The sequence below is a fragment of the Oncorhynchus clarkii genome, chromosome 12, assembly GCF_045791955.1.
Source record: "Oncorhynchus clarkii lewisi isolate Uvic-CL-2024 chromosome 12, UVic_Ocla_1.0, whole genome shotgun sequence".
NCBI classification, from domain to species: domain Eukaryota; kingdom Metazoa; phylum Chordata; class Actinopteri; order Salmoniformes; family Salmonidae; genus Oncorhynchus; species Oncorhynchus clarkii.
Genome location: NC_092158.1, coordinates 23,393,776 through 23,417,937, shown reverse-complemented (window position 1 = coordinate 23,417,937; position 24,162 = coordinate 23,393,776). Strand labels below are relative to the sequence as shown.

General features: G+C 43.8%; 1 protein-coding gene across 1 annotated transcript in view; it reads right to left on the bottom strand.

Annotated features, from left to right (window-relative positions):
• Positions 1–24,162, bottom strand: part of LOC139422905 (AP2-associated protein kinase 1-like) — a 51,153-nt gene that overhangs the window by 11,951 nt on the left and 15,040 nt on the right. The window contains exons 2-15 of the mRNA XM_071174368.1: positions 19,964–20,082; positions 19,606–19,714; positions 15,003–15,145; positions 14,353–14,474; positions 12,551–12,632; positions 12,032–12,164; positions 9,711–9,814; positions 8,855–8,949; positions 4,540–4,700; positions 3,553–3,707; positions 2,245–2,640; positions 1,628–1,764; positions 1,119–1,342; positions 821–919 (exon numbers count right to left, since the gene is read on the bottom strand). Of these exons, the coding sequence (XP_071030469.1) occupies positions 821–919; positions 1,119–1,342; positions 1,628–1,764; positions 2,245–2,640; positions 3,553–3,707; positions 4,540–4,700; positions 8,855–8,949; positions 9,711–9,814; positions 12,032–12,164; positions 12,551–12,632; positions 14,353–14,474; positions 15,003–15,145; positions 19,606–19,714; positions 19,964–20,082 (2,079 nt within the window). The remainder of the gene's footprint in view (positions 1–820; positions 920–1,118; positions 1,343–1,627; positions 1,765–2,244; positions 2,641–3,552; positions 3,708–4,539; positions 4,701–8,854; positions 8,950–9,710; positions 9,815–12,031; positions 12,165–12,550; positions 12,633–14,352; positions 14,475–15,002; positions 15,146–19,605; positions 19,715–19,963; positions 20,083–24,162) is intronic.

Here is a 24,162-nt window from a genome sequence, read left to right as displayed (position 1 = left end):
CACATAATTTTCCTGCCTCATGATGCCATCTATTTTGTGAAGTGCACCAGTCCTTCCTGCAGCAAATCACCCCCACACCATGATGTTGCCACCCCCGTGCTTCACGATTGGGATTTTGTTCTTCGGCTTGCAAGCCCCCCCCCCCCTTTCCTCCAAACATAACAATGGTCATAATGGCAAAACAGTTCTATTTTTGTTTCATCAGACCAGAGGACATTTCTCCAAAACGTACGATCTTTGTCCCCGTGTGCAGACGCAAACCGTAGTCTGGCTTTTTTATGGCGGTTTTGGAGCAGTGGCTTCTTCCTTGCTGAGTGGGCTTTCAGGTTATGTTGATATAGGACTCGTTTTACTGTGGATATAGATACTTTCGTACCTGTTTCCTCCAGCATCTTCACAAGGTCCTTTGGTGTTGTTCTGGGATTGATTTGCACTTTTCGCACTAAAGTACGTTCATCTCTAGGAGACAGAACGCGTCTCCTTCCTGAGTGGTATGACGGCTATGTGGTCTGCAAAAACTATCAAGCCATCGACTTTAATACATTTTTAGGCTGTAACATAACAAAATGTAGAAAAGGTCGAGGGGTCTGAATACTTTCCGAATGCACTGTATACTGTAGGAAGATTAATATAATATTAATATGCCATTTTGCAGACGCTTCAATCCAAAGTGACTTAGTCGCGCATGCATACATTTTAGGTATGGGTGGCCCCAGTGGGAATTGAACCCACAACCCTTGGCGTTGCAAGCACCACTCTCTACCGACTGAGCCAGAGAGGACTGAACCACTATGAGTGATGGAGTTGAGAAGGGTCTCACCAGCAGGTTGGGGGGTTGTATCCCCAGGGGAGGAGACCTCCAGCAGGCCAGGTATCAGTTCCTCTGTGGGGGCCGTCTCCACCTCTGCTTCTGCAGCGACTTCAAATAGTGATAAGGTCAAAGTGAATGATACAGCTTTATCTGATTGGAAATATGATTACAGCAGAGGATATGTTAGAAATTAGGTCTATGGGTGTATTTTTAACACCTATCTCTTCACCTATCTGAAAGCACACGGTATTCTGTTGTGTGTGCAACACACACACACACACATGTGCACACACACAAACAGCCTCACCATCAGCCTGTTCATCAACCAGGTCTTTGTTAATCAGTTGCTCTGCACTGAGATTGGAGAAGTCATCATCACCAAAAGGGTTCCAGGCGGGCTGCGTGGGGGAACCGGTGGCAGGGCAAGGGGTAGGGGAATGGGCAAAGGCAGCAAAGTTGCCGTCTTGTGCTGGTTCACACACACTCTGCTGAAGGGACCGGGTGGAATTGGGTGGAGATGTACCGACAGATCTGGAAAAACACACAAATGCCGGAAGAGGTCAACTTGTTGTTACACACTGAAGCAGTGATGCCAAAACGTTGGTGGTTTACCCAATTAAATACTAGGAGTTGATATATAGAGTGTGCGACTCTATTTATTTTTACAGTTTACAGTTTATTCGTTGTTAGTCAGCACCTCTACACAAAATAATTTTCAGTGGGTGTGCGCCAGCTCATGCTTTTTATTACACATTGAAAACGAGACATATTTAACTAAGGATGATATTTCTGGTGATGATGTCATGCATATCTTACATTAACTGGTTGAGGTCATCCTCTGCTGTGGCCTCTTGCAGTAGTAGGCTGAAGTCACTTCCAGGTAGCCCACCGACTACATTCTGAGTAACGTTACTCGGGGTGCGCTCTGCTGTCTTTGGAGAGTGGTGCGGAGTCTTGGACAGAGGGACGGAGAAAGAGAGAGGAAATAAGAAAAAATATAATATAAACAATACAGATCTCACAGTCTAACTGAAGGGAGAAGAATTAAACAGAGGACGACTCTTGAAAAATAACAAATCCCAATAACACTCACTAACGATTAACTTTCAATGCCAAATACAAATACATACAACACTAAAGAAAATGAGGCAAACAAAGTAAAATGAAGTGAAAAACAGACAGGGAAAAAAAGGCTATCACACAGAAATGAGGGTCATTCAAACATTCACAATGTTGCAGAGTTTTTCAAGTTACTGAGAGAACAACACTAACGAGCAAAACTGAAAGACAGCAAAATGATGAAGGCTGATGGCATTGGCATGACGATAGATGGCTGGGTGGAACAATGGATGGCCTGATGTCATTTTCAAGCAGGCTTTGAGTGTGTCTGACAGCTCAGGGAGCAGACGCGGTGCAGGCTGCAGGTATGTTACCGTCTCAGTCTCAGCTGTGTTGTGACTGGTCTCGGCAGGAGTGGACTGGGTCTTGACAGGTGGATGCTGGGCCGCTTCTGTCTGAGCTACTGGTTGCTGGGCAACTGGTTGTTGAGGAACTGGTTGCTGCCGAGCTGTAGGCTGCTGTGCAGCTGAAGGATGGGCTGGAGTAGGCTGAGCAGATGGTTGCTGCTGGGCCTGGCTCTGGCTGGCCTGCTTACGACGTGCTGGGGCTTTGGGTGGGGCTGGGCTGGACGGAGCCTGGGCCTTCTGAGGGGAAGGACTGGCCATCGGGGGAGGCAAGGCCTGTTGAGGGGTGCTCGGGGCCTCTGCCATGGTCTGCACAGGTGGGACTCCTCCCACTGCTGCGATAGGCTGCTGCTGCAATTGTCCTGGCTACCACACAAAGACGTAGGACAGCACACAGTGTCAAAAAACCGAGACAACGAAAACAAAGCTGCTTCACACACAGACAACACAGTGTACCACTAAGAACGCATGTGGCTGTTATCATGGGTTCACCTGCATAACACTTAACTTTTTCACACAGAATTATATACCGGAATACCGTAAAACTGTCTTACCTACCTAAAAACTAAGGACCAATTGTTGCAATAGGAGGAGACTGTAAAAAATGTAATCCCAGGAAAATATAATGGGGTGCAATTGTGTGGTAATGTTTTTTTCCATCAAATTTCCTCCCTCATGCACATTTCTTCTCTGTTTGGTCAAGAGTTTCCTGCACTTCAATGACCTACTTATCTAAGCTTGTTCCATGATGACAGTCTATACAAAGGCTGGCTGAACAATAACCCAACCCTGAGGCAGCAGCTTGTCACACAGATGGCACTTTACAGCTGGCATAAGTGGCTTTGTCACTAAACAACAAAATCCTATGAAATAAATTAGCTATATTTCTTTGAAATTGATTTTACCAGACCCGTTAGAGGGTAAAGAGGAACATTTTCTTTAGAATTTTTTTGTTGTTGCTAATAACCATAATTATATTAACCCACTTAAATCTTTTTTTAAACTTGCAGGGTTTTGTACTGTAATTGATTAGATTCATTAAACGCTTCCAGATGCTCAGAAGATACGTCATCCACCCCCACCTGGTGATGGCAGTTATTTTTGCAGCAGAAACCTAGATCAGCACTCCTATTCTGAGACGCATGATACAAACAGCCCCTGGTTTCCCATCCAAGGATCGACCAGACCCAACCCTGCTTAGCTTCAGAGAGAAGCCAGCAGTGGGATGCAGGGTAGTATGGCTGTGGGTTTGGGTGTTAGCTGGCTTCCTGAGTTTACCTGCTTCTGCTGAGCACCAGCCTGGGGCTTTCCACCCAGCTGGGGTGTTGCCTCACTGGGAGGGTTATGTGATTGGCCGGTCGCTGGCTGAAGTGCCTTCTGTGCCTTCTGTGATTGGAGGGCTGCCGCTTGCTGGGCAAGGTTTAAGTTCACTCCTGCAAGGAATACAGAATATGGTTACTATACAAGCCATGAAACTAAGAAAATATATTGCATGCTATATACATCACTGGCAAGACCTCATTAGATGAAACTGTTGAGAGACATTCGAAGCATACCAGTCATTTGTTTCTAAAGAGAGCCATATAATGTTTGACTAAATATAACTAAGATCTAATTTTTGTAATAATTCAACCAAATTTGGCTGGTATGTTCTGAACAGTTTGCACCCAAAGAGGCATTTCTTTGAGTTACTGAGAAAAGAGGGCAAAACAACTGTTTTAGGTCAGTGCAAGTCCAGCTCGATGTTAACTAGCTAGCTTATTTGGGTACATGCCCACTTAGGCATACATTTATTTATCATGGCAAGTGCCCACTGTCCGCCATCTTAATTTACTTCCATTTTCTCCAACTTAGCTATTGCCATTAGGGTAGAGAATCTACCTCAGTCACTTCTGTTTATCTCTTGAGTAGCTACAGTGCCTTCAGAAAGTATTCACACACTTAGATTTTTTCCAAATGCTATTGTGTTACAGCCTGAGTTTAAAATGGATTAATTTACAAATATTTTTTCACTGACCTACACAGTACGCCATAATGTCAGTGGAAATACATTATTTATTTATTTTTATTAATAAAAAATGAAAAGCTTAAATGTATTGAGTCAATAAGTATTCAACCTCTTTGTTAAGGCAAGCCTAAATAAGTTCAGGTGTACAAAGTGTTATGTTTGGGACAAATCTAATACAAAACATTAATGAGTACCAGTCTCCATATTTTCAAGCATAGTAGTTGCAGTAAATAGGCAGAGTGAGGGTGGGTACATACCAAGAGGAAGGGCCCCCCCGGCAGGTAGGTTGGCCCGTTTGCGAGGGGTGAGGGCAGCCGGCTGGATGGGTAGGATTCCAGCGCTGGGCTGGGCATGGCCCGCTTTGGGCCTCTGCCGGGGCGTGATGGAGGTCTCAGTGGTGGGGATGGGGTCTGTCAGCCTGGGCGAAAAAAGGTGAGAGTTGGTGAGACTTGTAGATAACCTGTAGCCAGTGGGTTTGGCGATGAGTATGAAGAGAGGGCCAACCAACGAGAGCGTTCAAGGTCGCAATGGTGGGTAGCGTATGGGGCTTTGGTGACAAAACGGATGGCACTGTGATAGACTGCATCCAGTTTGTTGAGTAGAGTGTTGGAGGCTATTTTATAGATGACATCACCAAAGTCGAGGATCGGTAGGATGGTCAGTTTTACGAGGGTATGTTTGGCAGCATTAGTGAAGGATGCTTTGTTGCGATATAGGAAGCCAATTCTAGATTTAATTTTGGATTGGAGATGCTTAATGGGAGTCTGGAAGGAGAGTTTACAGTCTAACCAGACACCTAGGTATTTGTAGTTGTCCACATGTTCTAAGTCAGAGCCGTCCAGAGTAGTGATGCTGGACGGGCGAGCAGGGGCGGGCAGTGATCGGTTGAATAGCATGCATTTAGTTTTACTTGCATTTAAGAGCAGTTGGAGGCCACGGAAGGAGAGTTGTATGGCATTGAAGCTCGTCTGGAGGTTAGTTAACACAGTGTCCAAAGAGAGGCTAGAAGTATACAGAATGGTGTCGTCTGTGTTTGAGGTGTACTGGAGAATCACCAGCAGCAAGAGCAACATCATCGATGTATACAGAGAAGAGAGTCGGCCCGAGAATTGAACCCTGTGGCACCCCCATAGAGACTGCCAGAGGTCAGGACAACAGGCCCTCCGATTTGACAAAGTGAAATCTATCAGAGAAGTAGTTGGTAAACCAGGCGAGGCAATCATTTGAGAAACCAAGGCTGTCGAGTCTGCGAATAATAACGTGGTGACTGACAGAGTCGAAAGTCTTGGCCAGGTCGATGAATACGGCTGCACAGTAATGTCTCTTATCGATGGCAGTTATGATGTTGTTTAGAACCTTGAGCGTGGCTGAGATGCATCCATGACCAGCTCTGAAACCAGATTGCATAGCGGAGAAGGTACGGTGGGATTCGAAACGGTCAGTGATCTGTTTCTTAACTTGGCTTTCGAAGACCTTAGAAAGACAGGGTAGATAGATATAGGTCTGTAGCAGTTTGGGTCTAGAGTGTCACCCCCTTTGAAGATGGGGATGACCGCGGCAGCTATCCAATCTTTGGATATCACAGGCTAGTACTAGGGGTTGCAACAATTTCGGCAGATAATTTTAGAAAGAGAGGGTCCAGATTGTCTAGCCCGGCTGATTTGTAGTGGTTCAGATTTTGCAGCTCTTTCAGAACATCAGCTATCTGGATTTGGCGGGTTGCTGTGGAGGGTGCCAGGCAGTTGACCGGGGTAGGGGTAGCCAGGTGGAAAGCATGGCCAGCCGTAGAGAAATGCTTATTGAAATTCTCCATTATAGTGGATTTATCGGTGGTGACAGTGTTTCCTAGCCTCAGAGCAGTGGGCATCTGGAAGGAGGTGCTCTTATTCTCCATGGACTTTACAGTGTCTCAAAACTTTTTTGAGTTAGTACTACAGGATGCAAATTTCTGTTTGAAAAAGCTAACCTTAGCTTTCCGAACTGCCTGTGTATATTTGTTCCTAACTTCCCTGAAAAGTTGCATATTACGAGGGCTATTCGATGCTAATGGAGAATGCCACAGGATGTTTTTGTGCTGGTCAAGGGCAGACAGGTCTGGAGTGAACCAAGGACTATATCTATTCCTAGTTCTAAATGTTTTGAATGGGGCATGCTTATTTAAGATGGTGAGGAAGGCACTTTTAAAGAATAGCCAGGCATCATCTACTGACGGGATGAGGTCAATGTCATTCCAGGATACCCCGGCCAGGTCAATTAGAAAGGCCTGCACACAAAAGTGTTTTAGGGAGCATTTGACAGTGATGAGGGGTGGTCGTTTGGTCGCAGAACCATTGCGGATGCAGGCAATGAGGCAGTGATCGCTGAGATCTTGATTGAAAACAGCAGAGGTGTATTTGGAGGGCGAGTTAGTTAGGATAACATCTATGAGGGTGCCCGTGTTTACGGATTTGGAGTTGTACCTGGTAGGTTCATTGATAATTTATATGAGATTGAGGGCATCAAGCTTGGATTGTAGGATGGCCGGGGTGTTAAGCATGTCCCAGTTTAGCTCACCTAGTAGCACGAGCTATGAAGATAGATGGGGGGTAATCAATTCACATATGGTATCGAGGGCACAGCTGAGGGCAGAGGGAGGTCTATAGCAAGCGGCAACAGTGAGAGACTTGTTTTTGGAAAGGTACATTTTTAGAAGTAGAAGCTCGACTTGTTTGGGTACAGACTTGGATAGTAATACAGAACTCTTGCAGGTTATCTTTGCAGTAGATTGCAACACCACCCCCTTTGGAGGTTCTATCTTGGTGGAAAATGTTATAGTTAGCGATGGAGATTTCAAGGTTTTTGGTGGTTTTCCTAAGCCAGGATTCAGACACGACTAAGACATCCGGGTTGGCAGAGTGTGCTAAAGCAGTGAGTAAAACAAACTTAGGGAGTAGGCTTCTAATGTTAACATGCATGAAACCAAGGCTTTTACGGTTACAGAAGTCAACAAATGCGAGCACCTGGGAGTGGAGCTAGGCACTGCAGGACCTGGATTAACCTCTACATCACCAGAGGAACAGAGGAGAAGTAGGATAAGGGTACGGCTAAATGCTATACGAACTGGCCGTCTAGTACGTTCGTCACAGAGAGTAAAAGGATCAGGTTTCTGGGCACGATAACATAGATTCAAGGCATAGTGTACAGATAAAGGTATGGTAGGAAGTGAGTACATTGGAGGTAAACCTAGGCATTGAGAAATTATGAGAGAGATATAGTCTCCAGAGATGTTTAAACCAGGTGATGTCATTGCATATGTAAGAGGTGTGACAACATGGTTGGCTAAGGCATATTGAGCAGGGCTAGAGGCTCTACAGTGAAATAAGACATTAATCACTAACCAGGACAGTAATGGACAAGGAATATTGATATTAGAGAGAGGCATGCGTAGCCAAGTGAACATATGGGTCCAGTGAATGGTTGGGCTGACTGGGAACACAGCGATTCAGACAGTTAGCAGGCAGATGCTAACACGATAACAGTTAGTAGGCAGAGGCTAAACAAGCTAGCAGTTAGCAGACCGGGGCTGGCAAGTTGGCAGTTAGCAGACCGGGTTAGCAAGCAAGCAGTTAGCAGGGGTTAGCAGTTAACAGACCGGGGCAGGCAAGCTAGCAGTTAGTAGACCGGGGGACGTCGCGATGGGGGTAAGTCTTTTGCCTCTTTGTGCGGTGACGTCGATAGACCAGTTGTGGAGTTAGTAGGGTTCCAGGTAGCTCTAGGTAGCTAGCAGGCCTAGCAGGTTAGCAGAATGGGCCTTCAGCGGGCGTCGCACCTGAGGGGCCTGTTGGAATCCTCGGGCAGATTATGTCGGTATTCCAGTCATAGAGGATCGGTGGGGTTCCGTGCCCCGTACCGGCAGTAGAAGAGGTCCGGATATTGTAGCCCAGGAGTGAGCCGGGGGATGGCTCTAGCATGGGCTAGCCCCAGGCTAGTTGGTGCTAGCTCCGGGACAGAAACGTTAGCCAGGAGTTGTCAACCCGGGTTGCGGTTAGCTAGCTGTGATGATCCAGATGAAAAGATTCAGAGTTTGTGGTAGGACTCCGGTGATATAGAGAGAAAAATAGGTCCGGTATGCTCTGGTTTGAAGCGCATTGTACAAACTGGCAAGAGCTTTCCGAGCTAAAGGTTAGCTGATGACCGCTAGCAGTGGTTAGCTGATTGATAGCTGGTAGCTAGCTAGCTTCAGTTGAGTTATTCCAGTTCAGAGGTAAATAGAAATACTTTAGGGGGGGGAAAAAAGGATCCACACCACATTGGGTGAGGCAGGAGAGTATTTTGAAGTTGCGGTTTAGGAAAAATATTAAAAATAATGCGAAGAAAAAGATATACACGAGACAAGACAAAGACGTCTGACTGCTACGCCATCTTGGAACAAGATGTCAATGGTATGAAATTACCGTATGAATGATGTTAAAGCAGAACAGAGAACACACAACTAAAAAAACATGGATACTGGCCTCAATACTGCTGCGTATAATAACAACAACTACAAGATTACTCAGGCAGCCCCCTGTATAACAAACACCACAAACCTACCTGGCCTTACTCTGTGTCTGGCTCTGGTTCTTCTTCGCTGCAGCAGCCTCACTGGCTTTGATTGGCTCAGGGAGTTGAGCAGGAATTGGAGAGTTCTATATGATTAGAGGTAAAAGTATTGTAAATTCATATTTGGGAGGGAATGGATCCATATGACAAGCACATTCAGTAGATTCAGGCATGGATTGAATAGAACATTGGTAGATCTGGCCTGAGGCCAATCTCAGAGCAGAGAGAGACAAACATACAGGAAACACTAGAGAGAGACACCCTAGCACAGAGATTGACTGACCCACATACACAGTGTACAAAACATTAAGGACACCTGTTCTTTCCATGACATAGACTTAGGTGAAATCAGGTGAAAGCTATAATCCCTTATTGATGTCACTTGTTAAATCCACTTCAAAATCAGTGTCGAGGAAGGGGAGGAGACAGGTTAAAGAATGATTTCTAAGCCTTGAGATAATTGAGATGTGCCATTCAGAAGGTGAATGGGCAAAACAAAAGTTTTAAGCGCCTTTGAGCGGGGTATGGTAGTAGGTGCCATGCGCACCAGTTTGAGTGCGTCAAGAACTGCAACACTGCTGGGTTTTTCACACTCAACAGTTTCCTGTGACTCAAGAATGGTCCACCAATCAAAGGACACCCAGCCAACTTCACACAACTGTGGGAAGCATTGGAGTCAACATGGGCCTGCATCCCTGTGGAATGCGTTTGACACCTTGTAGAGTCCATGCCCCAATGAACTGAGGCTGTTCTGAGGGCAAAAGGCAGTGCAACTCAATAATAGGAAGGTGTTCCTAATGTTTTGTGCACTCAGTGTAGACTTTCCGCAGAGCAGAGAAAGACTGACCTTAACATTCTGAACAGGGCAGTCCCGACGAGCATGTTTAAAAGCAAAGTAGGACACCTGGTAGATGTCAGGTCTTTTGTCAGGGTCGGGCTCCAGCATGTACCCTGACAAACACAAACAGAATGAGAAGGAGAGGTGGAAATGAGAGAGAAAAAGTGAGACACCAATCAAACCACAACATAAGAGACAAAAGCAACACACTGACTATCCCACAACGGGTAGATTAAGCATGGTTAGATGAAGAGGTAACATGTTGTACAGAACTGATACTATATACACTAAGTGAACAAAAGTATGTGGACACCTGCTCATCAAACATCTCATTCCAAAATCATGGGCATTCATATGGAGATGGTCCCCCTTTGCTGCTATAACAGCCTCCACTCTTCTGGTTAAGGCTGTCCACTAGATGTTGGAACATTGCTGGGGGGACTTGCTTCCATTCAGCCACAATATCATTAGTGAGGTCGTGCACTAATGTTGAGCGATTAGGCCTGGCTCACAGTCGGCGTTCTAAATCATCCCAAAGGTGTTCAATGGGATTGAGGTCAGGGCTCTGTGTAGGCCAGTCAAGTTCTTCCACACCAATCTCAACAAAACATTTCTGTATAGACCTTGCTTTGTGCACGGGGGCATTGTCATGCTGAAACAGGAAAGGGCCTTCCCCAAACTGTTGCACCAAGTTAGAATCACACAATCGTCTAGAATAATTCAGAAATGTCTAGAAGGTCAAGACAGTCGTGAAGAGGGTAAGACGAAACCTATTCCCCCTCAGGAGACTGAAAAGATTTGGCATGGGTCCTCAGATCCTCAAAAGGCTCTACAGCTGCACCATCAAGAGCATCACTTCCTGGTATGGCAACTGCTTGGCCTCCGATCTCAAGGCACGACAGACGGTAGTGCGAACGGCCCAGAACATCACCGGGGCCAAGCTTCCTGCCATCCAGGACCTCTACACCAGGCGGTGTCAGAGGAAGGCCCTAAAAATTGTCAACGAATCCAGGCACCCTAGTCAGAGACTGTTCTCTCTGCTACTGCACAGCAAGCGGTACCGGAGCGCCAAGTCTAGGTCCAAGAGGCATCTAAACAGCTTCTACCCCCAAGTAATGAGAATTCTTAACAAGACCGGTAAATAATTAAATGGCTACCCAGACTATTTGCATCCCCCCCCCTCTTTTACACCGCTGCTACTCTCTGTTGTTATCATCTATGCATAGTCACTTTAAAACCACTTCTTACATTTAATTATTACCTCAACTAACCGGTATCCCCGCACATTGAATCTGTACCGATACGCCCCTGTATATAGTCTCGCCATTGTTATTTTACTGCTGCTCTTTAATTACTTCTTACTAGTATTTCTTATTCTTATCCGTATTTTTTTAAACTGCATTGTTGGATAGAGCATTTCACTGTAAGGTCTACACCAGTTGTATTCGGCGCATGTGACTAATACAATTTGATTTGATTTTATGCTGTAGTATTAAGATTTCCCTTCACCAGAACTAAGGGGCCTAGCCCGAACCATGAAAAACAGCCCCAGACCATTATTCCTCCTCCACCAAAATTTACAGTTGGCACTACGCATTGGCGCAGGTAGCGTTCTCCTGGCATCGCCAAACCCAGATTAGTCCGTTGGACTGCCAGATGGTGGAGCATAACTCATCACTCCAGAGAATGCGTATCCACTGCCTTAATGGCGGCGAGCTTTACAATACTCCAGCCGACGTTCGGCATTGGGCATGGTGATCTTAGGCTTGTGTGCAGCTGCTCGGCCATGGAAACCCATTTCATGAGGCCCCTGACGAACAGCTTTGTGCTGATGCTACATTCAGAGACAGTTTGGAACTCGGTAGTGAGTGTTGCAATGGAGGACAGACGATTTTTAAACACGATTCGCTTCAGCGGTCCCGTTTTGTGAGCTTGTGTTGCCTAGCGCTTCAAGGCTGAGCCATTGTTGCTCTTAAACGTTTCTAATTTACAATAACACAGCTTACAGTTGACCGGGGCAGCTCTTGCAGAGCAAACATTTAACAAACTGACTTGTTGGAAAGGTGGCATCCTATGACGGTGCCACGTTGAAAGTCACTAAGCTCTTCAGTAAGGCCATTCTACTGCCAGTGTTTGTCTATGGAGATTGCATGGCGGTGTGCTCAATTTTATACCCGTCTGCAATGGGTGTGGCTAAAACAGCGGAATCCACTAATTTGAAGGGGTGTCCACATACTTTTGTAAATATAGTGTACTTCTAAAATATGTAATGTCACTGTAGAATCTACACTAATTTTCATAGCAGATACAGTGAGTGGTGGAACACTGACGGATGAGGCAGTGCAGGTCGTAGGAGTAGCGGGAATTGTCAGGAATGGTGAAACTGCCATCACAGATGGCCACCTGGCTCTCCCCAAAGGGTAGAGTGAAGTAGCACAGCTTATACAGCAAACAGCCCATTGCCTGGAGGGAGGGAGGGAACACACACACCACACAAACACAATGCTCTTAACCTCTAGGCTACCTGCATCAACACACACACACACTAATTAAGTTATATAAAATTTAGAACAAACATCCAAATGCCTTGAGAAACAAGATGGGAAAGGCTTCTCCACACAAATATGTATTTTCAAATGTCCTACTGTACCAACTACCTGAGATTCCTATTGCCACTGGCCAAAGACTTGCTATAAGTTTTCATTTAGTTTATTTATATTCTTTAACATTTTCATGGGCATTCTGTGACAAATTGCTGAAAAGTGTATTGTAAAAAAGCCCCATACAAATCAGAAGCTGGCACTGATACCATGACTAAAGCATATATCTAAAATACAACATCCACTCACCCATATGTCAGCTTTAGTAGTGATAATCTTGCTGTTGTAGAGGTTTACCATCTCAGGAGCACGATATGACAGAGTGGTGTACCTGAGAGAGAACAGAACAAGGTCACAAACAGGAAGATGAACATCATAAGCTTTATCTAACGAACACTAATTTCGAAAAGGCTCGGCTCAGGTGGACTTTGAAAGGACTTTTCTATGGCTGTAAAAAAGTTTTTTTCAAAAAAAATGAAATGGTACGCATATACAGTTGAAGTCGTAAGTTTACATACTCTTAGGTTGAAGTCATTAAAACTAGTTTTCAATCACTTCACAAATTTATTGTTAACAAACTATAGTTTGGCAAGTCGGTAAGGACATAATTTTTCCCACAGTTGTTTACAGACAGATTATTTAACTTATAATTCACTGTATCACAGTTGACTGTGCCTTTAAACCGCTTGGAAAATTCCAGAAAATTATGCCATGGCTTTAGAAGCTTCTGATAGGTTAATTGACATAATTTGAGTCAATTGGAGGTGTACCTGTGGATGTATTTCAAGGCCTACCTTCAAACTCAGTGCCTGGTTGCTTGACATCATGGGAAAATCAAAACAAATCAGCCAAGACCTAAGAAAAACAATTGTAGACCTCCACAACTCTGGTTCATCCTTGGGAGAGATTTCCAAATGCCTGAAGGTACCACGTTCATCTGTACAAACAATAGTAAGCAAGTATAAACACCATGGGACCACTCAGCCGTCATACCGCTCAGGAGGGAGACGTGTTCTGTCTCCTAGAGATGAACGTACTTTGGTGCGAAAAGTGCAATTCAATCCAAGAACAACAGCAAAGGACCATGTGAAGATACTGGAGGAAACAGGTACAAAAGTATCTAAAGCCACAGTAAAACAAATCCTATATCGACATAACCTGAAAGTTCGCTCAGCAACCAAAACCGCCATAAAAAAGCCAGACTACAGTTTGCACATGGGGACAAACATCTTACTTTTTGGAGAAATGTCCTTTGGTCTGATGAAACAAAAATAGAACTGTTTTGCCATAATGACCATCGTTATGTTTGGAGGAAAAAGGGGGAGGCTTGCAAGCCGAAGAACACCATCCCAACCGTGAAGCACAGGGTTGGCAAGATCATGTTGTGGGGGTGCATTGCTGCAGGAGGGACTGGTGCACTTCACAAAATAGATGACATCATGAGGTAGGAAAATTATGTGGATATATTGAAGCAACATCTCAAGACATCAATAAGGAAGTTGAAGCTTGGTCGCAAATGGGTCTTCCAAATGGGCAATGACCCCAAGCATACTTCCAAAGTTGTGGCAAAATGACTTAAGGACAACAAAGGCAAGGTATTGGAGTGGCCATCACAAAGCCCTGACCTCAATCCTATATACAATTTGTGGGCAGAACTGAAAAAGCATGTGCGAGCAAGGAGGCCTACAACCCTGACTCAGTTACACCAGCTCTGTCAGGAGGAATTCACCCAACTTATTGTGGGAAGCTTGTGGAAAGCTACCCGAAACATTTGACCCACATTAAACAATTTAAAGGCAATGCTACCAAATACTAATTGAGTATATGTAAACTTCTGACCCACTGGGAATGCGATGAAAGAAATAAAAGCTGAAATAAATCATTCGCTCTACTATTATTCTGACATTTCACATTATTAAAATAAAGTGGTGATCCTAACTGACCTAAGACAGGGAATCTTTACTAGGATTAAATGTCAGGAATTGTGAAAAACTGAGTTTAAATGTATTTGGCTAAGTTGTATGTAAACTTCTGACTGTCGGTTGACAAACTTTTTTATTTCCTCATCGACTACTGGCACTCCTTCGGTCTGTGGGTTCTGGAACTTATTGGTGGCGCTTCCGAAGTCACACAGCACGTAGTGACCCTTATCATGTAACAGGATGTTTTCGACCTGCAGAAACACAAAAGAGAAGAAGAGTCAAACAGAGCCAGAGAACTACAGAATGAGTCACGTAATGGTCACGCTATTTAAAAAATATATAATGTGAATTGGATAAAAAAAATTGTCTGCTGAATGGCATATATAAATACCGGTAACAGCTTGCCTACATAACAGCAAGACTAAGCCAATAAGAAGATGAGGAGAGAGGGACCAAGAGCAGAGAAGGGAGGTGGGGAAAACACAGGAGAGGGTTCCTACAGATGTAGGATCTTAATTTGAGCCAGTTTGTTACAGCAGGAAAATAATCCTGCAGCAACAGTGAATTTTCATGTGAATTATAATTAATGGAATTTTTGGGGGGGTTGATACATCACTCGTAAGGGAAAATCATGTCTGAAATATCAAAGTGGAAATTACAAACTTCAGAAGCTTTTTTAAACCTCAAATACACTATAAGTTTTACATTTCCCACATTGCAGGAAAGTTCTCCTGCAACCGGGTGATCAAATTAAAATCATACATCTGTCCTCCGCATACCTTAAGGTCCCTGTGGATGATGGGTGTCTTGCCCTGGTGCAGTCGAGACACGGCGTCACACGTATCACAGAAGATCTGCAGTACCTCTGCCTCGGTGAAGCCTGTCTGCAGACGCTGGTTCATCAGGTTCACCACCTGGCCTCCTGCAAAGATACACCACACAATTTCATTACTGAACACACACTGGGAATGGAGCTTACAGCCACACTCAGTCACACCTATCTTGCACTCAGACTCAGTCTCTTGATAATCTAAAATGACCACTTCACAATAGGGGCCTTTACTCAGTGGTTGCACATGGTGTTATATAGCTATGATGTGGAAGCTCACTAGGCTTGAGCAATATACCGTATACCAGGGTGTTTCAAAATACCAACAATATGATTTTCAACATCGCAGTGGGCTGCTGGGGTGCGTGCTGCGCCACTGCTTATAACTAACTATCAGTGAAGTAGAACTATAAAAAATCTAAGATGTCTCAAATAAATTACATCCAGCTCAGGGGCTCCAGCTATGCATTTGGTTTGCTAACTTGCTAGCTAAGTGGCTAAAAGTGTAACGCTCATTCCTTCAAAGATAAATGTGAATCTGAACCATCACCCCTGATGTGACAAAACCGCAATTCGTCAAAGAGCAATTTTTGCCAGTCCTGTCTGGTCCAGCAACGGTGGGTTTGTGCCCATAGGCAAGTGAAGAGCACTTTTTGCCATTCCTGTCTGGTCCAGCGACGGTGGGTTTGTGCCCATAGACAACGTTGTTGTCGGTGATGTCTGGTGAGGACCTGCCTTACAACAGGCCTACAAGCCGTCAGTCCAGCCTCTCTCAGCCCATTGCGGACAGTCTGAGCACTGATGGAGGGATTGTGCGTTCCTGGTGTAACTCGGGCAGTTGTTGTTGCCATCCTGTACGTGTCTCGCAGGTGTGATGTTCGGATGTATCGATCCTGTGCATGTGTTGTTACATGTGGTCTGCCACTGCGAAAACGATTAGCTGTCTGTCCTGTCTCTGTAGCCCTGTCTTAGCAGTCTCACAGTACAGACATTTAAATGTATTGCCCTGGCCACATCTGTAGTCCTCATGCCTCCTTGCAGCATGCCTAAGGCACGTTCACGCAGATGAGCAGGGACCCTGGGCATCTTTCTTTTGTTTTTTTCCCCCAGAGTCAGTAGAAAGGCCTCTTTAGTGTCCTAAGTTTTCATAAATGTGACCTTAATTACCTACTGTCTGTAAGCTGTTAGTGTCTTAATGACCGTTCCATAGGTGCATGTTCATTATTTGTTTATTGTTCATTGAACAAGCATGGGAAACAGTTTTAAAACCCTTTACAATGAAGATCTGTGAAGTTGTTTGAATATTTATGAATTATCTTTGAAAAACAGGGTCCTGAAAAGGGGATGTTTCTTTTTTTCCCGGGTGGCGCAGTGGTTAAGGGCGCTGTACTGCAGCGCCAGCTGTGCCATCAGAGTTCCTGGGTTCGCGCCCAGGCTCTGTCGTAACCGGCCGCGACCGGGAGGTCCGTGGGGCGACGCACAATTGGCCTAGCGTCGCCCGGGTTGGTCGGTAGGGGTGTCCTTGTCTCATCGCGCACCAGCGACTCCTGTGGCGGGCTGGGCGCAGTGTGCGCTAACCAAGGTGGCCAGGTGCACGGTGTTTCCTCCGGCGCATTGGTGCGGCTGGCTTCCGGGTTGGATGCGTGCTGTGTTAAGAAGCAGTGCGGCTTGGTTGGGTTGTGTATCGGAGGACGCATGACTTTCAACCTTCGTCTCTCCCGAGCCCGTACGGGAGTTGTAGCGATGAGACAAGATAGTAGCTACTACAACAATTGGATACCACGAAATTGGGGAGAAAAAGGGTAAATAAAAATAAAAAAAAATAAAAATAAAATAAAAAAAAGTTTATATTTATTAGTTTTTTGTTGAAATAGCGCCCCTTGTGTGCACAATTGGTAAAATCGTACACCCCGGTATGGTACAGAAACAGTATGACGGTATGAAAATCGGGATAAAGCTCACTGAAGGAAATGCAGTCTGAGTAGTAGGATCTACTGTACAGTATATCAAACATTGTATTATCAACATGTTGATACATTTATAAAACCGTCTCTACAGTATGTATGGTCTTCAAGGTTGAACCACAGAGATAAAATTAAATAAAAAATTGTCCAATACACAAAACTTAGAGCCAATTCCTCACAACCTTTTAATAATTTCAGACATGTGTTGTCTTTCAATGAACACTTAAGTGTCCTCTTCATTGTGACAGTTCTCCAATAGAGTGGAAAAGGTTAGGCTGCTCTATCATTCCATTATAAAGAGCAAATTATTCTGTGAACGAAAGAAAGAATGAAATATATGACCCCAGATTGGCCGTGCTTGACTAGCTGTTAGCGTGATACGTAAAGTTAGCCTTGGAGTGAAAGAGTGCTAGAAAGCCCAATGTCACAATGGATAACAACACTAGCAAAATAATGGCAACATTCACAGTTCAAAGGAAACATATTTTTCTTAAAGGGGGTAGGTTTTTAGTTCACGCAGGCCTATTTTATACATTCTTAGAACAGCAAGTTTGAACATGCATTCACATCCTGGGAAAACAACCTGGTGCAGCACAGAAGTCAAATGAGTTGCAAAGATACAAAGACAGAAGTAAGAAATGTTTGATATGAACAGTCCTGAAAAAAACAAGGCTTTGATTTAAAACAAGTATTTCCTAGAGATACGCTTAAACAATCACATTATCTACACCTTCACATTTTTTGTGGAAAAACTGAACGGTTAAACACAACATTTAAAGAAAGTCACCACCACAGCGTTAGGCCTATATGGAGGACAGAATATAGTTAGACAGAAAGCGCCCTCATGTGGACTACAAGTGGAGTGACAGTGGCCCACCTTTATTTCTACCTTTCATAGTCACTTTTGAGGAATGAACTAATGTGCCTTGCGAAAGTATTCGGCCCCCTTGAACTTTGCGACCTTTTGCCACATTTCAGGCTTCAAACATAAAGATATAAAACTGTATTTTTTTTGTGAAGAATCAACAACAAGTGGGACACAATCATTAAGTGGAACGACATTTATTGGATATTTCAAACTTTTTTAACAAATCAAAAACTGAAAAATTGGGCGTGCAAAATTATTCAGCCCCTTTACTTTCAGTGCAGCAAACTCTCTCCAGAAGTTCAGTGAGGATCTCTGAATGATCCAATGTTGACCTAAATGACTAATGATGATAAATACAATCCACCTGTGTGTAATCAAGTCTCCGTATAAATGCACCTGCACTGTGATAGTCTCAGAGGTCCGTTAAAAGCGCAGAGAGCATCATGAAGAACAAGGAGCACACCAGGCAGGTCCGAGATACTGTTGTGAAGAAGTTTAAAGCCGGATTTGGATACAAAAAGATTTCCCAAGCTTTAAACATCCCAAGGAGCACTGTGCAAGAGATAATATTGAAATGGAAGGAGTATCAGACCACTGCAAATCTACCAAGACCTGGCCGTCCCTCTAAACTTTCAGCTCATACAAGGACAAGACTGATCAGAGATGCAGCCAAGAGGCCCATGATCACTCTGGATGAACTGCAGAGATCTACAGCTGAGGTGGGAGACTCTGTCCATAGGACAACAATCAGTCGTATATTGCACAAATCTGGCCTTTATGGAAGAGTGGCAAGAAGAAAGCCATTTCTTAAAGATATCCATAAAAAGTGTTGTTTAAAGTTTGCCACAAGCCACCTGGGAGACACACCAAACATGTGGAAGAAGGTGCTCTGGTCAGATGAAACCAAAATGTAACTTTTTGGCAACAATGCAAGATGTTATGTTTGGCGTAAAAGCAACACAGCTCATCACCCTGAACACACCATCTCCACTGTCAAACATGGTGATGGCAGCATAATGGTTTGGGCCTGCTTTTCTTCAGCAGGGACAGGGAAGATGGTTAAAATTGATGGGAAGATGGATGGAGCCAAATACAGGACCATTCTGGAAGAAAACCTGATGGAGTCTGCAAAAGACCTGAGACTGGGACGGAGATTTGTCTTCCAACAAGACAATGATCCAAAACATAAAGCAAAATCTACAATGGAATGGTTCAAAAATAAACATATCCAGGTGTTAGAATGGCCAAGTCAAAGTCTAGACCTGAATCCAATCGAGAATCTGTGGAAAGAACTGAAAACTGCTGTTCACAAATGCTCTCCATCCAACCTCACTGAGCTCGAGCTGTTTTGCAAGGAGGAATGGGGAAAAAATTCAGTCTCTCGATGTGCAAAACTGATAGAGACATACCCCAAGCGACTTACAGCTGTAATCGCAGCAAAAGGTGGCGCTACAAAGTATTAACTTAAAGGAGCTGAATAATTTTGCACGCCCAATTTTTCCGTTTTTGATTTGTTCAAAAAGTTTGAAATATCCAATAAATGTCGTCCCACTTCATGATTGTGTCCCACTTGTTGTTGATTCTTCACAAAAAAATACAGTTTTATATCTTTATGTTTGAAGCCTGAAATGTGGCAAAAGGTCGCAAAGTTCAAGGGGGCCGAATACTTTCGCAAGGCACTGTACACTTGATTGAACACAGATCCTTCAGTAAGCACTCACCTTTACAGTAGTCCATGAGGATGAGCACTTCCCACACATCTCCTCCTCCACAAGTGGTGATACTAGAGTCCAGATAGCCAACAATGTTCTTATGGCCGACCAGGTCCTTCTGCGATAGCACAAGGACAACCACATTACAATAAAAGACAGAGTGAACATTATCATGCCACTCAAATTCAAACTTTGTCTCCTGAGGATAATTTGGTTGCAAATCATTGTTGCTGATACATAACATGCTGCAGTTTGTAGAGCTGCCTGTATGCGTGTCATGTATGTGTTTTCATGTGAGCAAAGGAGAGAACTAGACTTAATAGCTCCCTTTTCAAGCATGCCGTGGGGTAATCCCACAGCAACTCACCATAATCTGGATCTCTCGCTTGCACACCTGCAGGTCGTGCTCATTGTTGACATACATCCTCTTGAGGGCACAGCGGAGCCCCTGGCTGGTTCGTACCAGGAACACAATTGCAAACCCCCCTGTGATATAGAGTGAATGAGACCAAATTAAATGTTCAGTGTTTGGAGGCAAGCAACCATTGGAAGTCTGAAGTAATAGAGAAAACTGAATACAAGAGATATTCCACGTCAGGAACAAATCACTTTCAAGTGTATTCAGGTATCAAGAACTGCTTGCATTTTGTATTTATATGGATGTGCTATATGGATCTGTAATTTATGTAATTCAGGGCTCATCTGTAAAAGAGACCTTGGTCTCAGTATGACTGAGATCAAGGCTTGTATAGTAATTATTTACCTTTACTTAACTAGGGAATTAATTAAGAACAAATTCTTATTTACAATGACAGCCTTGGAACAGTGCCTTGTTCAGGGGAAGGGGAAGAACAACAGCTCTGGGATTCGATCTAGCAACCTTTCGGTTACTGGCCCAACGCTCTAACCACTAGGCTACCTGCCGTCCAAATTACAGTAGTGGGATAAAAGGCTTTACTGGTGATTCCTCATGAAACTAGAACAAAAAGACACCATGATAATGTTTTTGGGCTTGGAAACCCGATGATCTTTAAATATTTTATTTGGCATTAAGCATGTTTAAATCCAACCTTTTTATGTGAGTAAAGTACATCAGATAAAAAATGTCATGACAGGCCTAATGGAAACAGAACATTTTTCAGTAAACTTTCTAAATGTAGAGAGAACAAAATATGCTAGACAAGTTGGGATCTTTTTCTGTCAGTAAAATTAATTATGCGATAATTGTCAGTGAAAAAACTAATGTGCAAATATTGATATAATAACCATCATATCAAAGTAAACATGGAGTCATGCGATGACAGGAAAGCATGCAGTTTATTAAGCTATAGATGACAAATTATGAAGTTCACAGGGTGGTGAAAGTGCAAGGTGATGAGCTTGATACTCCTTTCCAATAAATATTGAGGTGTCTTATTCTGGTGACATGAAAACCGATGCTTGGCATATGACAAATAAAAATAAACTTGCTCCTTCGTCTATAAAATACTAATCTCATCATGTAAGTCAGGATGGGCAAAATGTGGCCCCCATTTTATAGGCCTGCGGACCAATATGACCAAAATAAGACCGTATTCAGACCGCTTGAATTTTTCAACATTTTGTTACATTACAGCCTTATTATAAAATAGATTACATAATTTTTCCCCCTAGTCAATCTACACACAATACCCAAAATTGACAAAGCAAAACAGGTTAACAAATTATCAAATTTATATAAAAAATTTATCATTAAATCACATTTACATAAGTATTAAGACCCTTTACTCAGTACTTTGTTGAAGCACCTTTGGCAGCGATTACAGCCTCGGGTATGACGCTACAAGATTGGCACACCTGTGTTTGGGGAGTTTCTCCCATTCTTCTCTGCAGATCCTCTCAAGCTCTGTCACATTGGATGGGGAGCGTTGCTGCACAGCCAATTTCAGGTCTCTCCAGAGATGTTCGATTGGGTTCTGAAAAACATCCCCACTGCATGATGCTGCCACCACCATGCTTCACCGTAGGGATGGTGCCAGGTTTCCTCCAGACGTGGCGCTTGGCAATCAGGCCAAAGAGTTCAGTCTTGGTTTCATCAGACCAGAGAATCGTATTTCTCATGGTCTGAGAGTCCTTTAGGTGCCTTTTGGAAAACTTCAAGCGGACTGCCATATGCATTGTACTAAGGAGTGGCTTCCGTCTGGCCACTACCATAAAGGCCTGATTGGTGGAGTGCTGCAGAAATGGTTGCCCTTCTGGAAGGTTCTCCCATCTCCACCAAGGAACTCAAGAGCTCTGTCGGAGTGTTCTTGGTCACCTCCCTGACTAAAGACCTTCTTTTTTGCTTTGACATGCACTGTCAACTGTGGGGCCTTATATAGACAGGTGTGTGCCTTTCCAAATCATGCACAATCAATGTAATTTACCACAGGTGGACTCCAAAATCAAGTTGCTCAGCTGCTGATGTGTCAGCAAGTCTCCAAAAATCCCCAAAACGACTCTGTGATGGTCAGATCTGTGGCGACATTATTTGCATCCCTCATCACTCTCACATAGCGATAAACTTGTCTTAACTGGTCTACTCTGGATACAGGTGGTGTCCATTATAGTAGACAAAAATGGGGCTTCCTGCATCTCTCCCTGAATGTCACACTTCACTCGCTCGACTAAGACATAAATCACCCCATTTTGGATTTAAAGACTGAGATATTTAACAGATCCTGCGGGGCGTTCTAAAAGTTATTTCAGAACTGGGTCGTAAAATGACAGCAGTTCAATTATACTGAGAAAATTCCCACTGTTGGCCTGCCCCAGCTTTCGACGGTGCCCTCTGAACGCCAATTACATGATGCAAGTGTGAGAGTTACATTAACTATGCTCTCCAACATCTGTCGCCAGAAATGTGCTGCGTTACCCCACGCCTCTCTCCATTTCTGCGTCAATAGTGCCATTGAGCTTCATTACTCATATACCAAACAGGCACCCATGTGAATCTGGGATGTCTCATGACATGCTATTATGGATGTTAGATGGCGCCAATCTCTCATCCCATTCACCCACGCATCAGAGAAGAAAAGGGCACTCCGATCTCCAAACAGGCAGAAAGGCTAACAATACGCGCAATCTAGCTTGACCGAATAACATAGCCATGTACGTGGTAATTTGATTCCAGCCTTGGTTGTAGTGGTGTAATATACAGTGCCTTGCGAAAGTATTCGGCCCCCTTGAACTTTGCGACCTTTTGCCACATTTCAGGCTTCAAACATAAAGATATAAAACTGTATTTTTTTGTGAAGAATCAACAACAAGTGGGACACAATCATGAAGTGGAACAACATTTATTGGATATTTCAAACTTTTTTAACAAATCAAAAACTGAAAAATTGGGCGTGCAAAATTATTCAGCCCCTTTACTTTCAGTGCAGCAAACTCTCTCCAGAAGTTCAGTGAGGATCTCTGAATGATCCAATGTTGACCTAAATGACTAATGATGATAAATACAATCCACCTGTGTGTAATCAAGTCTCCGTATAAATGCACCTGCACTGTGATAGTCTCAGAGGTCCGTTAACAGCGCAGAGAGCATCATGAAGAACAAGGAACACACCAGGCAGGTCCGAGATACTGTTGTGAAGAAGTTTAAAGCCGGATTTGGATACAAAAAGATTTCCCAAGCTTTAAACATCCCAAGGAGCACTGTGCAAGCGATAATATTGAAATTAGTATCAGACCACTGCAAATCTACCAAGACCTGGCCGTCCCTCTAAACTTTCAGCTCATACAAGGAGACTGATCAGAGATGCAGCCAAGAGGCCCATGATCACTCTGGATGAACTGCAGAGATCTACAGCTGAGGTGGGAGACTCTGTCCATAGGACAATAATCAGTCGTATATTGCACAAATCTGGCCTTTATGGAAGAGTGGCAAGAAGAAAGCCATTTCTTAAAGATATCCATAAAAAGTGTCGGTTAAAGTTTGCCACAAGCCACCTGGGAGACACACCAAACGTGGAAGAAGGTGCTCTGGTCAGATGAAACCAAAATTGAACTTTTTGGCAACAATGCAAAACGTTATGTTTGGCGTAAAAGCAACACAGCTGAACACACCATCCCCACTTTCAAACATGGTGGTGGCAGCATCATGGTTTGGGCCTGCTTTTCTTCAGCAGGGACAGGGAAGATGGTTAAAATTGATGGGAAGATGGATGGAGCCAAATACAGGACCATTCTGGAAGAAAACCTGATGGAGTCTGCAAAAGACCTGAGACTGGGACGGAGATTTGTCTTCCAACAAGACAATGATCCAAAACATAAAGCAAAATCTACAATGGAATGGTTCAAAAATAAACATATCCAGGTGTTAGAATGGCCAAGTCAAAGTCCAGACCTGAATCCAATCGAGAATCTGTGGAAAGAACTGAAAACTGCTGTTCACAAATGCTCTCCATCCAACCTCACTGAGCTCGAGCTGTTTTGCAAGGAGGAATGGGAAAAAAATTCAGTCTCTCGATGTGCAAAACTGATAGGGATAGCCCAATTTTTCAGTTTTTGATTTGTTAAAAAAGTTTGAAATATCCAATAAATGTC